Source organism: Vicia villosa, linkage group LG7, assembly GCF_029867415.1.
Source record: "Vicia villosa cultivar HV-30 ecotype Madison, WI linkage group LG7, Vvil1.0, whole genome shotgun sequence".
NCBI lineage: Eukaryota > Viridiplantae > Streptophyta > Magnoliopsida > Fabales > Fabaceae > Vicia > Vicia villosa.
This window is the reverse complement of record NC_081186.1, coordinates 127700949-127718966: the sequence shown is the minus strand read 5'-3', so window position 1 is coordinate 127718966 and position 18018 is coordinate 127700949. Positions and strand designations below refer to the sequence as shown.

At 35.4% G+C, this 18018-nt stretch overlaps 1 protein-coding gene across 1 annotated transcript; it reads left to right on the top strand.

Annotated features, from left to right (window-relative positions):
• The first annotated feature begins 1746 nt into the window (after positions 1 to 1746).
• LOC131616786 (SUN domain-containing protein 1-like) lies at positions 1747 to 5884 on the top strand. Its single transcript, XM_058888232.1, has 2 exons — positions 1747 to 3059; positions 5365 to 5884. The coding sequence occupies exons 1-2, from the start codon at positions 1983 to 1985 to the stop codon at positions 5668 to 5670; spliced, it is 1383 nt and encodes a 460-aa protein (XP_058744215.1). The 5' UTR covers positions 1747 to 1982; the 3' UTR covers positions 5671 to 5884.
• The last annotated feature ends 12134 nt before the right edge of the window (positions 5885 to 18018 follow it).

The following is an 18018-nucleotide window of genomic DNA, read 5'->3' as shown; positions in this document are numbered from 1 at the left end:
CATTATTTTTATTTGTTCATGCATTATTTAATCTTCCATTCAAATAAGTTTTGATCATGTATTTGTGTTGTTGTGTAGTTGCATGTCTATTTGTGCATATTGTTACATTTAGCATGTTTATCTTCGTATATCTGTAATATATCCTTTAATATTGTATATTCCTTTTAGCTATGTATATCTCATTTGTTTCTCTAAAGTATCATTTGCGTTGCTTTTTTTTTTGCGTTTAGGCTAATTAGCCCTTATCTATTTTTGATCTTGTCAAAGGGGGAGAAGTTGTAATGTGAGTCTATATTTGATTTATGTGTTTTATGTTGTTCGTGTTTCAGGGGGATCACAAGCAATTGGAGGAAAGCATTTATCACACTTTGCTTCTGCTTAAAGTTGACTGAGTTCCAATTGCAAGCTTGCCAAACATCAAAAAGAGGGAGACTAAAGTTGCATCGCATGTCTCTGGTACCTTAAGGGTTATGGTTTTGATTGCTTGTCTTTTAAGCTTTTGATTTTAGTTTTTATATTATTGAGTCGCCTTATCAATTGCATTTTTATGGATTGATTTTTAGATTCGTATTTTAGCATTCATAAATAAAAGTGTTTGATTATAGCTTAAGTAATATGATTAAAATTAATCTATTGAGTTTTTGAATAAAAAACTATGCTTGATAATGATTCTAGTCATGACCATTGTAGAATCTCAAAATCCTTTGAAATTTTGTGAAAAAAGGATTCTGCTTGTATGATTCGGATCACATAGTTAGTCTGACTCGAATCAGACCCACCGAAAATTCAGGAATACATTTTTGATTTTATTGATTCGAATCACAAAAAGTTCTGGGTCGAATCACAGGAGTGCCTGATTCAAATCAAACTGAAATGGAAATTATCCTAGTTTCTCCTGGAACTTTGATTTGAATCATCAGGTTGTCTGATTCGAATCATGCAACATCGTCACTTATCTCATAAATCAAAATTACTCGAAATAAACATCAGTTTATGACAAACAACTCAATGATCATCCAAACAAAAGGAAATATCGTTCCATCCTCTATGTTACAATACCAGAGCGATATAAATGGTAATAAAACGAAACAGAAACAAAGAAGGAGATAGTGACCACCTTTTCTCAATTCAATAGCACTACAGGTTACCTGAATCTGCAACATAGCCGTAAAACCACACAAAACAGAAAAGGGGTGAAAATAATCTTTACAAATGTCAAAGGTGAAAATAAACACCAGGATAGTAATAATAATAATAATAATAATAATACATAGATCATTCTCACAAGCAAACAACAACAACTCAATTTATAATGAAAAATGCAAAATGCAATGAATAAATACCGGGAACTCTGAACTTCCCGGTAAAAATGCATGTAAAAATATTAAAATTTATGAAATTCTCGATAAATATCTAAAGGATTGTATCAAAAATTTTAAAATTCCCGATAAAAACCTTATTTTTCACAAGATTTCCGGTAAAAGTGTGAAATTTCCGATATCGCTAGAGAGGTTTTGTAATTTGCCCAAATTCTTAGTGAATTTTGAAAAATAATTGAAAATTTTGCAAAGTTAAGATAGTCGATTCATTGAGTTTATAGGGGTGTTGAGTTTAAATGAGTTGGGCAGGTTAAATCCTCAATAACAGGCCATTGGTTCGGTGCAACCCAACAAGTCTCAGCCCAGTCCATACCCTTTCGCAATCCCCAGACACACGCGCTGACCAGTCGCGTCTCTATCCACTTCCACTTTCTCCCTCACTTCTCAATCAATTTCATTTCAATACTACGCTCCCAAAATTATTGAAAAAAGAAAAAAGAAAAAAGAAAAACCTAAACAAATCTTTCAAATCCTTCTTCTTCAGATCCAAACACAACACTGAATAAAACACTCTCTTCACAAAATTTGATTCCGTTTCAAATTCTTCTTTCATTCGCCGCATTTTCATTTTCCCCTAATTTTTTCCGGTTATCGGAAATTCCGATGTCGGCTTCCACCGTGTCAATCACGGCGGCCAACCCGGGGACGCGTCGGAGACCCGTCGTCGTCACCGAGAAGAAAACCGCCAGTAATCTCGAACTCCTCGCTAACGACGTCACGGCTTCTCCGAACGCCGGTGACGGCAAGACTCCGTCAAACGTCGGCAATGGTCGGGACTTGAGCCATCACTCGATTCGCGGGGAGGCTGTTCTTTCGAAGGATGTTACTCCAGCGTCAAGGAGGGTTAACGGCGGGGATTCTGCTGCCGCTACTCCGCGGCGGGTGCGGAAGACCGTTGGGAAGCCGGAGAAACAGAGGTGGGTTACTGTGGCGAGGATCTTTGCGAAGAATTTTGTGTTACTGGCGATGCTTGCTGGGTTGGTTCAGTTGATTAGGTGGTTTGCGTTGAAATCCGGTGAAGGAGTTGTTGGTGGTGGATACAGTGGGTTGCCGGAATATGAGGACCGGATTTTGGAAATGGAGGGGTTGTTAAAGAAGACGACGAAGATGATTCAGGTGCAGGTGGATGTGGTGGATACGAAGGTTGGAGGGTTGAGGAAAGAAATGGATGCGAAAATTGAGCAACAAGGTGCATTCTTGGAGAATGAGTTGAAGAAATTGGTGACAAAGGGTGAGAAATTGGAGAGACATTTGGATGAGTTGAAAGTGGAAGATTTGTTAACAAAGGAAGAGTTTGAGAAATTTGTTGAGGGTTTGAACAAGGGGAAGGGGAATAGTTATGAAGGTGCTGGTTTGGATGAGATAAGGGAATATGCAAGAGGGGTGGTTGAGAGTGAGATTGAGAAGCATGCTGCAGATGGGCTTGGGAGGGTGGATTATGCCCTTGCGAACGGTGGAGCCGCAGTTGTGAGGCATTCGGATCCGTATGATATGCGGAGGGGGAAATTGTTCTTGTTGTCTCCTGGAAATGGTGTTCATCCCAATGCAGATAAGATGTTGAAGCCGAGTTTTGGGGAGCCCGGACAGTGTTTTCCGTTGAAAGGTAGCAGCGGGTTTGTTCAGATTAAGTTGCGTGCTGAAATTATTCCGGAGGCTATCACCTTGGAACATGTAGCAAAGGTGATGCAATGCATATTCTTTTTAACTATAAACAGTTATTACTCTCTTGTTTTGCCATGTTTTCAATAAGTTAGTAGTATAATCTTTGACTTGCTGCGAATGTTTTTTGTACTTCATTTTTATGAACATTTGGAGTGGTTGAGATGCTTGTTATAGAAATTTGATGACGCACAGACATATATACTTATTTGCATGGTTGGAGAAACAATTAAAACACTCTGTTATTTGTGAAAGTATGAAGTTTACTGCATTTATCTTCTTATTATTCAAACATAGCAATGACTCTGTGGTCTTTTCTTGATATACTTTTGTGTGTGTTAATGATATTCTACTATATATCCTGAGTCTCCAAAACCTTTCTTGAATCTTTAGTCTATATATTTTTTGTCAAATTTGTTTTCATTTTTCAATACCATTTCTTTATGTGCATCCTGTTAATTTAATTTTTGTAGTCACGTGTCTTATATGATATTGTGCTCTGTGTTTGAGGACATATGTTTTGTGTTACTCAAAAAGACCATTAAATTTTCTCAGAAGGAGAGAGCACAATACTGACAACAGATATTAAAGTCCATGTTATAATTCATATTGACACTTGAAATAAAATAATTTGAAAGAATTTAGCTCATGTAGTTTGAACTTTTGACTTCTGATTAAGAAAACAAATAATTGCTTTTGTATAACATATCAACATGGTGGTTCTGGTTCAACTCATTCCCACTTATACCAATATGAATCAACAAAGAAGTCATTGCTACTTAAAATTAATATTTGCTCCTAGTTAAAAAACTCAATATAGTACATCTTATTATGCTGTACATATTTTCTCTGTCCATTTACGTTATGATTGGGATATGCTCAATGTTATTATTATGCTTTTCAAGATACCTCACTAATTACTGTTCTAGTTCTGGGTTGTTAGAGAGGTTTCGCCTTAGACAGGGTTAATTGTGATGAATTTCACAATATTAGTTGTTTTGATGTAATAGTATACCTATTGCTGAGACGGTTGGCATATGTGACATGTCTGTTACTGTCAATTGTATGATTTAGATGCCTTAAGACTTTTGGTGTATTTTGTCATATTTGGTGAGTTGTGTGGGTTTTTTTGGCTTATTTTCCATCCAACCTGCAGTTTTTGCTGTCGCTCCTGATTGCTCCACAGCTAGTGTATTTAAGTTTGCAACTTTCTTTGGAGAGGACTATTCTCTACTGTAATGGTGAATACAATGGGGTTTTAGTAGTATTTTTTTTTAATAAAAAAGTAGTTTTTTATGTGTTTGGATACATTTCAAAAAACATACAAAATTTTGAAACAATCCTGTGGGTTATTAAAATATTGGTAGGCTGGTTGCCTTATTGCTGTTGCAGGGTTAGTCTCTTGGTTTTCATTGGATTCAAAATTTCCCTGGATTCTTCTTAATGGTGTTGAAGCCCCTTGCTTATATAATATTCTCTACGTTTATTTTTTCTAGATATTATTGTAATTGATTACACCATTGTCCTAGTTTTAACCACTTCAAATCATATTTTCCTTCATGCACTGTCAGTAGTTCCCTTTATGTTTGTGTTGATGTATGATTGTGAAGTACTTTACTGTCTTCCATAACAGAACGTGCGTTAATTGATCAGTTTGAGAAGTTGACACTAAACATAGTTTCTGTGTATATTTAACATGTAACTTTGTTGAATCCGGATATATAACAACGATTCATATTACCTACTTTTATTGGCACGTTGCGATAAGATTGATACTGGATGTTATTCAAGCATCCTTTGTAAGTTCTCAAGTGATTGGACCAAAAGCGAATAGAATAAAATTGTAACATTGAAGAGTTTAACTGTTCTAGAGGTGATTAAATTTTGTTAGATATGAATTGTAAATATTTTCTTGTTGCTATACATGAACCCCCGAGCTCTCCATTATTTATACTATTTAAAATTGGTTAGATACATTTAAACACTATATCTTTAACTGGTTAAGTTCATGCTTTTTTACTCGAGTTTAGGCTATATCTTCTGCCAGAACTCTACTGTTTTCCTGTGTAATTTATGCAGAATCTTTTTAGTCTGCTGATCTTGTGCTCTGGTTGTCACAATTTTTTATACTGTTATCATTTAACAATTATGTTTATAGGGTTATGCACCGTGCACTTTGTTGTGGGTTCTTTTATGTTCGTATCGTTTTTTTTTTCTTTCTAATCTTTTGATGTAGAGTGTTTTTGCTTTTCTATTTAGTCAATCCGTCATTCATCATTTCTTTGAATATTGTTAGTATTGTACTGATATATTGTTTTTTTAACAGAGTGTTGCATATGATAGATCTAGTGCTCCTAAGGACTGTAGGATCTCTGGTTGGCTGCAGGGGCGAAATACCGATTCTCTAATTGATACTGAAAAGATGTTTCTTTTGGCAGAGTTTACATATGATCTTGAGAAAAGCAATGCTCAAACTTTTAATGTATTGAGTTCAGCAGGTTCTGGTCTTATCGACACCATAAGGTTCGATTTTACGTCAAATCATGGAAGTCCTTCACACACCTGTATATATCGCTTGAGAGTTCACGGTCACGAATCTGACTCAGTTTCAATGATGGCAATCGATTCATAAATGTAACATTTGTTTGTTTGAGAGTTATTCATCTGTGTAATTGTTCAGCATTATTTGTTTAGAGGTAGGTAGGAATCCATGGACTAAATATACTAGATGCAGTCAGTAATGTCCTTGTTTGTGTATTTAACTTCTTATTGCTGCTTCAAATGGATTATGTATGTAGTGTATGATTTTGAATTAGGAAGATGATAGATTTCACACTTTTGGGTAACACAGTTTTGCTAATTTCTTTTCTTTATTGATTTTAGAATTAAAGTATATTCTTAGTCCTTATAAATCTTTTTTCTTTATGTTTAATCTTTCATTTTGTGATTTCAGTAATCTAATCTTACATTAAATATTTTACCAAATGAGGGACTAAATATTGATTAAATTTTTGGCATGCTCTAAACTTGATAAGAGAACAATGTATAACAAATTCTACAGTAATAAATCAATTATCTTAAACCATTTTTCTGATTTACCAATTGTTAGCTGGTTTATTGGTGATTAGCGCTAAACTTGGTAGGAAGGACCATAGTTCAATCTCCCGCAACTGCGATCGAAAGGGTGCTGGAACCACTTGATGCCAGAACTAACCCATGATAAAAAAAAAAAAAAATTTCTTGTGAATAATCTCCCAAAACCATTATGCCCCATGTTGAGGGCTCTGCATTGATGGCATATATTATAGTCAATGACATTGATTGATGAATGAATGGTTGGAATTAATGGAAGATGGGAAATATGAAAGAGAAGGCAGAAGACGTTTTCCACAGACGATCTGTTCCCCACCTTGTGATCAAGTCATTGACTTCAATTGCATAATTCGTTTTCTTAATCAATACACAACTCCAGTTATTATTCTATGAAAAAAGATACATATTTATTATCCAGTATTGGAATGGGTGTGCTCATTTAATATAATTATTTGGTCAAAGAAAGTACTACATTTTTTAGAAAATGTCGTATGATGCCTTTACCAGAACTTTGTAATTAAAAATGTAAATGGGCTAGGTGCACAACTGAGGCACAACTTAGAATTTCTCTCAAGCTAAGAATTTACAAAATTATCCTTGTTTGAAATCGGGCGCACTCGTTACAATGTTGTCTAATATGCATCAAATATTCAAATGAGTGGGAAATTATCTCTGTTTGAAACCGGACGCACTCGTTACAATGTTGTCTAATATGCATCAAATATTCAAATGAGTGGGTTCTGATATTTGGGCGCACTTTTTACAATGTTGTCTAATATGGCAATTATGCGGCGCCGGTGAGGGACTGTCGTCACAAGATCGAGGATCTCGGTCTCTTGGAAGACTTCAGGGCCCGTGCATATGCTCTTGAACCTTGTTCTGTCAAAACTGCTCCCGCTGCTTTCACTACTTTCACTTTATGGAGGTAATATTACTGCTCAGGTTTGAAACAGGTTTGAAACAGAAAGGTAAAACAAATATTTACTCATGATTTTAAATATCTGATTTATTATATTCACATTAACATTAATAACCTAACGTTAAGGCATTGATTTTTGCAATTTTGTGAGACACTAAAGTGTATTAACCATGTTAGAAGATAACACAACTGCAACAACCCAATTGAAATTAAGTATTTGTATGTTTGTAGAACTGTACTAGGATACATTGATCATGGACTTCTGTCTACCCTTATTGAGAGATGGCACACAGAAACACTGTCATTTCATATTTCTATTGATAAAATAAGTATCACGCTAGACGACGTATCATGTATCCTGCATATTTCTATCACAAACACATAGTTGGGTCACACTCCAATTCAGAGGCTCGACGCACTAGACCACTAATTTATGTGAAACCCAATAGTAGATTATCAATATGTAAGGAGCACATGAATGATTTTCATTTTAAGGAGTAATTGAGTATACCATTTTACTGTTGTTTTTACTCATGCTGGTGATGTTGCACTGGTTTCTTATCATAGAAAATGTGCGTTGTAGACATATTTCTTGTATTTAACTAGCACAACCATATTTGGGGAGATAAGTGCAACCTATGTGTACGATATCTATATTAATTACTTCATAGACCTTGAGAGGATTTGTGTGTATAATTGAAGAGTATCTTAGTTGGTTTACCTATATTCAAAACTAGATGACGCAAGTCATTAAAAGACATGACAAATGACATGAAACAACTGTCCATTTCAAGTAATGTACATTTAGTTTATTAATTTAATAACATTTTAAAATTTTTGTATGTAGAGATTAATGATTTTTATCTAAACTATTTTTAGACATGAATCCTTAAGCATTTTCATAGATCTACGGGTGGAAGATTGTTACTAACTACGATGAAGATTTGCCCCGTGCATGTGTTCTTAATCCACACAGGGGTAGGTTCTAGAGACTGAGTTGTACAGACACATTATTGACCATATAATGTTCATACTGTAAGCATCATTAGACACAATCTTTAGGGAGATGTTCTACCTTGTCAGGTACATGTTTTACACCATACACTGAGTGGGTATTAAGTGAGTACATATAGTATCGTAGAGATATTTGTGGACTACCATGAGCATGGTACCAGAGAAAGTACGTAATGTGCCAACTTCTATTCCATGGAGTATAATATACAATTACATCCAATAACATTACAAAGTTTCCCACCAGTATATAACACTAGCACCAGAGGGAAATCCCCCAAGGCCATCTCATCATGAGATTTTAAAAGTTTCCTACCAGTATATGACACTAGCACTAGAGGAAAATCCCCCGAGACCATCTCATCATGAGATTTTAAGGAGGAAGATGCTAGGGAATACCATGTTGTGGATGCCTTTCCCATATGTGGTCGTATTGTTACTATTGACGACGCTATCATCAATAGAGGAGAGTTTTAGGAAATAACCCTTAGTAGACACCATACAAAAAATGTTATCAGAGGCAAAGGGGCACTTTGATATAGGAAACACCAGGGAAACACGAGTTGTGCTAGACTTAATAATTGGTCACTTTTATAGACCATTTTCATTTTTTATAAACATTTTAAGTTGTTATTTTTGACATTTGTCTTTGAATGTCATATGGACATCTTGTTTTACCAGTCGATTTATGTATGAAAACTAGTTTTATCTATGGTATGTTGCTTTATGTGTTAAAAATATATGACTTATGCATGTTAAAACAATGCACTATTATGTATGTTAATATTGCAAGAATAAATTTCAACCATTAATTATCACCACAACCTCATGATCCCTATTAAAAAAGAAATTAAATTTAAAATTTACCTCTAAAATAGTGACATATGTGCATTCTTACATTTCTTTTTCAAATTGTTTCATACTGAATAACACTACTCAAATTAAAAATAAATTTAAATTTAAATTTAACTTTATTACAAAATAAGTAATTATACTAAAATTAATTTTACAAATTAAAATTTAATTTTGTGTGCACCAAACATAAAACTAATCATAAACTAAATTAACCGAGATTATAATTTAGGGTTAAATAAGTTTCTGGTCCCTCTAAATATCTCAAATTTCGTTTTTGATCCTTCAAAAAATTTTCTTCAAAGAATGGTCCTTCTAAAGTTTTCCGTCTACACTCTTGATCCCTCCTGTCACTCGTGATAATTGTGTTTTGTTGTAAAGATTCAAAGACGATCCAGGAAGAAGAATCACGAGTCATGGAAAATATGATAAATATTTTGGTTCTTGAATTTGCTACAAATTAACTACAATTTTAGCTACAGAATTTTATGGATTCAAGTATCATGTTGACCTTAGTCACGTGGTATCACATGTTAGCATTTGAACACGCTGACATTACCACGTGGCGTGTCACATCAGTTTATGTTAACAGAAGGGACCAAAAGTGTGGACGAAAAATTTTAGGAGTACCATTCTTTGAAAAAAAAATTTTGAGGGACCAAAAACGAAGTTTGAGATATTTTTAGAGGGATCAAAAACTTATTTAACCATATAATTTATAAGATCTCACTTATTATTATTGGTAGGATTAAAGATCCGTTTCATTTTTTTTATAGTCTAATGTAACACCCTTCTAAACCCCGCGGAAATTAATAAAATAATTCAGAGTAAAACATGAAAACAAGGGTGCCACTATTCAATTTAAAACAAATTATCATAAATCAATTGTCATGCTTCACTTAGGGGCAAATCATCCATTTAACAAAATCATGTTTCTATACAGCGGAACATTAATCAACAGATAAGCATAACATCGTCTATGCAATATCTCACAAAATCACTCCAATAACAACAAAATAGAGTATCATCATCAAATCTAAGCTAGCGTTCCCCCAGTGTTACAATATCAGAGCATGACACCGACGCTATACTAAACAAACTGACTCATGAGCTAATCCTCACCGAGCCAAAAGCCGCTATCCTCAATCTGAAAATATCAACAGTAAGGGTGAGTCTCATTCACAATTAACAAATGTTATCGAATCATAAACAATAACACATCATAGTCACATTATTCATCCAATTTCATTATATTCATATTGTCAGGAAGTACTCATCAACACACAACAACAAATAGAATACATTACCAAGAGACAACACCATAATTCATCCAAACAAATAATAACCATTACACAACCATCACATATTATAACATTGGACAATCTTCCATTCATGTTATAATCATACAAGTAGCCTAATGCAAATGCAACTATATGCATGTGGTACCAAAATCTGGGATAACCCAACTCACCGATCCACCATCGTCAAGGATACGGCAACACCCACTCACTAATTCCACACAATGGGAATTAGCTACCACTAATCCACCATCGTCAAGGATCAGCCACATAATGATTATGAAATGCATGTATCAACCATAGCATGCTTATCATCCACATAAACCATCCAAATGTCATAATCATCAACCAACACAATAATCAATAGCCACACACAATTATGCTATTTCTCAACCATAATAAAATACATATTTTACCTCAACAATATATGTATATCAAACATCAATTACCACCACAACATCATAACAAATAGAACATCCGCCATTCAGTGCAACAACAATGACACCTCTCACAATCGTGTACTAAGTACCACAAATCAACCCAACAAAAACAGAGTATTTACATCACCATTCATCAAAACACATGATAATCACATTTACCATGAACAACATCCATTTGCATAACAAGCAGAAGCAACCACATTATCACAACACACATCATTGCACATATTCAATTATGCAAACAACAGTCATTGCATCTCATCAACTATGCAAAACCAGAATAAACCACATTTGGAGAAGACGATACTTTTCAAAATAAAATCAAGTTATTGTTGTTTTCTTTATTTCATATGTTAGAGCATTCAATTTAAGGAGCAACGTCCAAAATGGCGTCTAAAACGGACTTACGGTTTGAAAGTTACACATCTTTACATTTTTCAAATATTATCATCAGCACGCGGCGCTACCCATCTTTCGCGACGCGTCACCCAAAATCGACGCCTTTGCGGCGCGCACAATGTTCGCGGGGCGAACTGAAAATATTTTGTCGCCTTCGCGGCGCCAACCTACCTTCGCGGCGCGAACTGGCAAAAATCAGAGATCTCACAGCGATTGACAGCATTACGGGATTTATCCCAAAATCCCCAAAACCCAAATCAAGTTATATCATGAACCTCAAATACCACCATATCAGCCACATACATGTTATAACACAAATATAACACACAAAGAGGATCATCTAATCACCATAACAATCATATAATCATATAATTCATCAAATCATACAATTCCCCTCAAAATCATCCCAAAACCCCAATCTAGCATATAACCAATTGACACAAACAATGCATCTAAATCAGTCCTATTATCTATAATACGATAAAAGATATTAACCGGAAGAGTCCCCCCTTACCTTAGCCAAAGATCTTGATTAGCCCTCTTCCTCTTCTGTTCCTCTTTCACGTACTAGCTTTTCAATCCCTCATCTCTTCTGCTCTGCTTTTCACGTTCCTTTCCCTTATTCCCAATTCTTATTATTTTATAAAATAAACTTTAATTGGAATAAGACCTTTACTAACATAACACCCCCTCATTCCTTAACATCACACATGGCCCAACACCATAAACCATCCCTTTCCAATTAAATCCTACAAGTCACCAATAATTCTAATTATTAATTAAATTTCCATTTAAATTAAAAATTAAAATATACGGGTGTTACAACTCTCCCCCACTAAAAGAGTTTTCGTCCTCGAAAACATACCTCAAGTAACCAGCTCGTATAAGAGTCCTTCACCTGACTCTCCAGCTCCCAATTAACATTACCATCAGTTAATCCCCAAAAATCCATCTGACATAACCAACAGGAAACATGTTTCATACATTCAAATCCCAGTTCTTACGTCGCATTTGACTACTCAAAGGAGTACTACTCGTTATACCTCCAAAAGGTTAACAACAATAGTACATTGAGGTACGACTCATACAATACGCCCAACAACTGAATAATATAATTACGCAACCATGGTATGATCACATTGATCAACACTGCAGTAATGCATTCCATCTACCAAACGTACCAACCTTAGACACACTCTTCCATCTGAGCGATAAAATAATACTTACACTTTTCACCAACCGCTTCCTTCAAGAAACTCAATACTCATATTCCTATACCATTGAATTCCAATTATCTGGCTCCTCTTAAGTCACACCATCAATTATCCAACACGTTGCATTCCGCTTTTTCCGCACTACTCTGATTACTCATCACAATCATCTATACCAAATAGATTTCTGACAAAGGTTAACAACGATAGAACATTGAGGTACAACCTATACAATACGCTCAACAGCCAAGTAATACAATTACACAATCTATAGTATGATCACACTGATCAACACTGCACTAATGCATACCATCTACCAACCTACCAACCTTAGACATACTCTTCCATCTGAGCGATAAAATAATACTTACACTTTTCACCAACCGCTTCCTTCAAGAAACTCAATACTCATATTCCTATACCATTGAATTCCAATTATCTGACTCCTCGTAAGTCAAGCCATCGATTATCCAACACTTTATATTCCAATTATCTGACTCCTCGTAAGTCAAGCCATCGATTATCCAACACGTTGCATTCCGTTTCAAGAATCATTCTTCATCATTCATGGTACCAATTTACCACTCAGTAATACTTACTCGCACTCAAAAACAAATTCCTGAGTTACTACATCTATTAAAACATTCTCACCATCGGAACGAGTACGCACAAGTAGTTATAATTACACTCATCAGCCTCAATATACCATTTCTTACAAAACAACTCAAATTGAGTTTCGCTCTTTTCTGATAATTAAATCAATTTCTCCCTTCATAGAGTATAATTCCTCATTATATCTGGAAATCTACAATACCACCTTAACAACGAAACAAAATTATTATAGCATCATATAGTATCAACTCGTCATCTTAACTTTGCCAAATACATACTTGCTAACCACGTACAACCATAATAACACATTCGTCGTCTCAACGATTATTCGAAGATTTATAATTCTCCGACGCGACATCCTTACATCCACTGGATTCTAAATCCAACATATAGATCAATACATATTCTCTATGTAGGCTTCAGACATATTAATTCCTTACTTCCCATAAGTAGTACTCATAACACTACTCCACATCGTACTTTCGCTGCGTGACTCTGATTACCCGTCTTAAGTCATTTGCCCATCATGTCGCACTCTTCCATATTCACCTCTTCATAAGTCCACACAACATAGTGAGTGATTATTCCCACAGCTTAGTATTCATCACATCTTATACCATTAAGGTAACAAAACAAGTTCATCTCATTTTATATGATTCCGTCTACTATCAACAAGAGATTAAGGGTGATCAAGTCCTCAATTTGTCAATAGATAGCCGACAACCATATGTAAGCATAAACCGTCGTTACTACATAATATTGTCCTTTCCGAGTTTGCACCCAAACTCATTAACATCGTCATAGTTCAAAAATTATATACGGTGTCCTTCTTCTAGAATATTCTTCCGAAGTTCAAAACATCAGGAACACAAATCCACTCACTCGACCTCATTATACTATCCTCGTTGATTCTGAATCCACCGCCTTTACCTTGGTAATTCAAAGTCAACCTATCGATCAACTCCACATCAGCTTTCTGACATTCACTAATCTCGTCAAGAATACCACTAGTAATCTCCTAGCATACCCAATCTAACACTATTACGAGTTCCTTCACATACCAACTCAAGTCTCTAAATTGTCCAATTAAATCCAACTCCTTCACCATTAGCACCGACGTATTTAAAGACTTCCTACTCAACGCAGTAACACAACATTCATAACTTGTGGTTTTACTCCAAATTCTATGACATCTTTTGCCCAAATATCATCCCACTCAGAATCTCAACAAAGTCTTCCTCACGTCAACAGATGTTAGAAATTCTCTACAATTCTTCTTTTATACCTGTCGTTGCTTTGCCATCACAAATACGATTCCAAGAGTTCTAAGGTTTATTCCATCTTTACTACTAATTCACTTCTCACTAAAATCCATCGGTACTCAAGTCATCTTTATTACCAAACATCTCATCAACCTATTCATCAACAACATGTTCCACTCAACTTCGTTTCAAATAATCGGTAGTAGGCATCCCTATTCAACAAGTTCCACGCTTCCTTAACCGAATTCAGAATATCTCCTCATAGGATCACCTCTACTGTATTTATAACTCTCCCATAAGGTAGAACATAATTCCACCTCTTGGTAGGCTCAAACGGCACATCAACCCGACACTCGGAACTCAAGATATGAATTTTCCAATCGTTATCCAAAATGCAACATCGACATCATGCAGCGACGCTCTATACGGTATTCCCAAAACTCTTCAAATGCTATATTCAACTCTTAAAATTTCTCCTCAACAAACCTTCTAATTATTCCTTCAATCCGTTCAACACTGACACTGACATCTCATGCAGTATGTAACACCCTTCTAAACCCCGCGGAAATTAATAAAATAATTCAGAGTAAAACATGAAAACAAGGGTGTCACAATTCATATTTAAAACAAATCTATCATAATCCATTGTCATGCTTTCACTAAGGAACAATTCATCATAATACATAAACATCTCATGTTAACACAGCGGCAAATTCATCATACGGGTAAGCATAACATCATCTGTGCAATATCCCACATCATTTAATACAATAACAGCACGATATAGTATCGTCATAAACTCTAAGCTAACGTTCCCCTAGTGTTACAATATCAGAGCATGACACCTGACGCTACACTAATACACTGACTTATGAGCTAATCCTCACCAAGTCGAAAGCAGCTATCCTCAATCTGAAAATGTCAACAGTAAGGGTGAGTCTCATCACAGTTAACAAATGTTATTGCATCTTAAATAACAACACATCATAGTTATATCATTCACCCAATTTCATCATATTCAGATTATCAGGAACGTCCATCATTTACACAAATGCCAACAGAACACATCTTTCAAACAGACAATCATACTCAACATTAATTCAACAAAACACGCAACCAACACATCATCAATATTTATAACACTGGAATACTTCCAATCATGTTATAAAAGTAGGCATATGTATGAACTAACACTATGCATGTGGTACCAAAATTCGTGAATCATATTCACAGGACTTCTCTCTATGATACTGCCCTTCAAATCGCTCACACCCCACATGGGCACACGATTAACCTCATCAAATGGGAATAACCCATGACCGATCCAACGTCATCAAGATACGGCCCTGCCAACACAGATTCCACACAATGGGAATCATGCCCTTCATTGATCCAACACACCCTTATGGATACAGTATCATCAATGAACATGAATGAATGCAACATATACAACATACTTATACCATTGTCAAGTCTAATGAGTAACATCATCAAATACCCATTTCATCATCATCATCATCATCAAAGTATGTTTATATACATTAGCATCATTCAAATACAATCAATCATCATCATCATTAAAGAGCATACATGTGTCCACATCAATCATCATCATCAATAATAAGAACACACATGTATCCACATCATTCCAAAGCAAATCAGTCATCATCATACAACTCTCAACAAATCATCACATCATAATGTTTTTCAAAACAACATCTTATATTGTCACATTTCATCATATATGTCAACAATATATCATCCAATTAAACAAATCGTCACATGATTAATATTTCAACGTAGCATGTATTTAACACATCTCATCACATATATGTACAATACATCATTCACCGAGAAATAAAATCATATTTAAAAATAATTGGATTCACACCTCATTCCATCATTTAAACACGTAGGCTACCTCATAAGATTCATCGTGCTCGAAACGGCACTAAAAACGGACCTACGGTTCGAAAGTTACACATCATTTAACTCTTCTAAGAAAACAACTAACGCTACAGCACGCGGCGCAACCAAGGTTCGCGGCACGACCTGAACCACACAAACGCGTTCGCGGCGCCAACCTATGCACGCGGCGCGATACGAGAAAACAAGTACGCCTTCGCGGCGCCAACACTGGGACGCGGCGCGAACTGGCGATTTCACAGACTTTCGGGTCTGCGTCAGATCCTGCGATCTGACTCAATCTGAGTCCAAAACTGACTCTGAACGTCATATACAGGCAGTTAATCATCAATTGCATCATTATAATCATCACACATCAAAACAACACATAATCAATCAATAATCCATGCAATTTTCATCAATTCATAACCTCCCCAAACCTAACATATAATCCAATTGACTCAACAACATCCCTAATCAATATTATTATCTAAGAACACGATAATAGATGATAACCAGAGAGTCCCCCCTTACCTTAGCCAAGAGTTCTTGATTGGTCTCTCCCTCCATTGCTCCTCTTCACGTTCTTCGTGTTCCAACTCTTTTCACGTTCTTCCCTTATTCCCAATTCTTATTATTTTATAAAATAAACTTTAATTGGAATAAGACCTTTACTAACATAACACCCCCTCATTCCTTAACATCACACATGGCCCAACATCATAAACCATCCTTTTCCAATTAAATCCCACAAACCACCAATAATTCTAATTATTAATTAAATTTCTATTTAAATTAAAAATTAAAATATACGGGTGTTACAACTCTCCCCCACTAAAAGAGTTTTCGTCCTCGAAAACATACCTCAAGTAACCAGCTCTTATAAGAGTCCTTCACCTGACTCTCCAGCTCCCAATTAACATTACCGTCAGTCAATCCTCAAAATCCGTCTGACATAACCAACAGGAAACATGTTTCATACATTCAAATCCCAGTTCTTACGTCGCATTTGACCATCCAATAGTATATCACTCGCTATATCTCCCAAAGGTTAACAACGATAGAACATTGAGGTACAACCTATACAATACGCTCAACAGCCAAGTAATACAATTACACAATCTATAGTATGATCACACTGATCAACACTGCAGTAATGCATACCATCTACCAACATACCAACCTTAGACATACTCTTCCATCTGAGCGATAAAATAATACTTACACTTTTCACCAACCGCTTCCTTCAAGAAACTCAATACTCATATTCCTATACCATTGAATTCCAATTATCTGACTCCTCGTAAGTCAAGCCATCGATTATCCAACACTTTACATTCCGCTTTTTCCGCACTACTCTGATTACTCATCACAATCATCTATACCAAATAGATTTCTGAGTTTTACCCGATTCCGACTCTCTTTACTTATTCGTTCAAGAATCATTCTTCATCATTCATGGTACCAATTTACCATTCAGTAATACTTACTCGCACTCAAAAACAAATTCCTGAGTTACTACATCTATTAAACATTCCGGCCATCGGAACGAGTGCACACAATTAATTGTAATCACGCTCATCAGCCTCAATACGCCATTTCTTACAAAACAACTCAAATTGAGTTTCGCTCTTTTCTAAGAATTAAATCAATTTCTCCCTTCATAGAGTATAATTCCTCATTATATCTAGAATCTACAATAACCCCTTAACAATAACACAAAATTATTACAACGTCAAGTGGCATCAACTCTTCATTTTAATTTCGCCGAATACATACTCGTTAACTACGTACAATCATAATAACATATTCATTATCTCAACAATTATTCCAAAAGAGTTATAATTCTTTGACACGACATCCTTACATCCACTGGATTCTAAATCCAACATATAGATCATTACATATTCTCTATGTAGGCTTCCGACATATTAATTCCTTTACTGCTCGCGAGTAGTACTCATAACACTACTCCGCA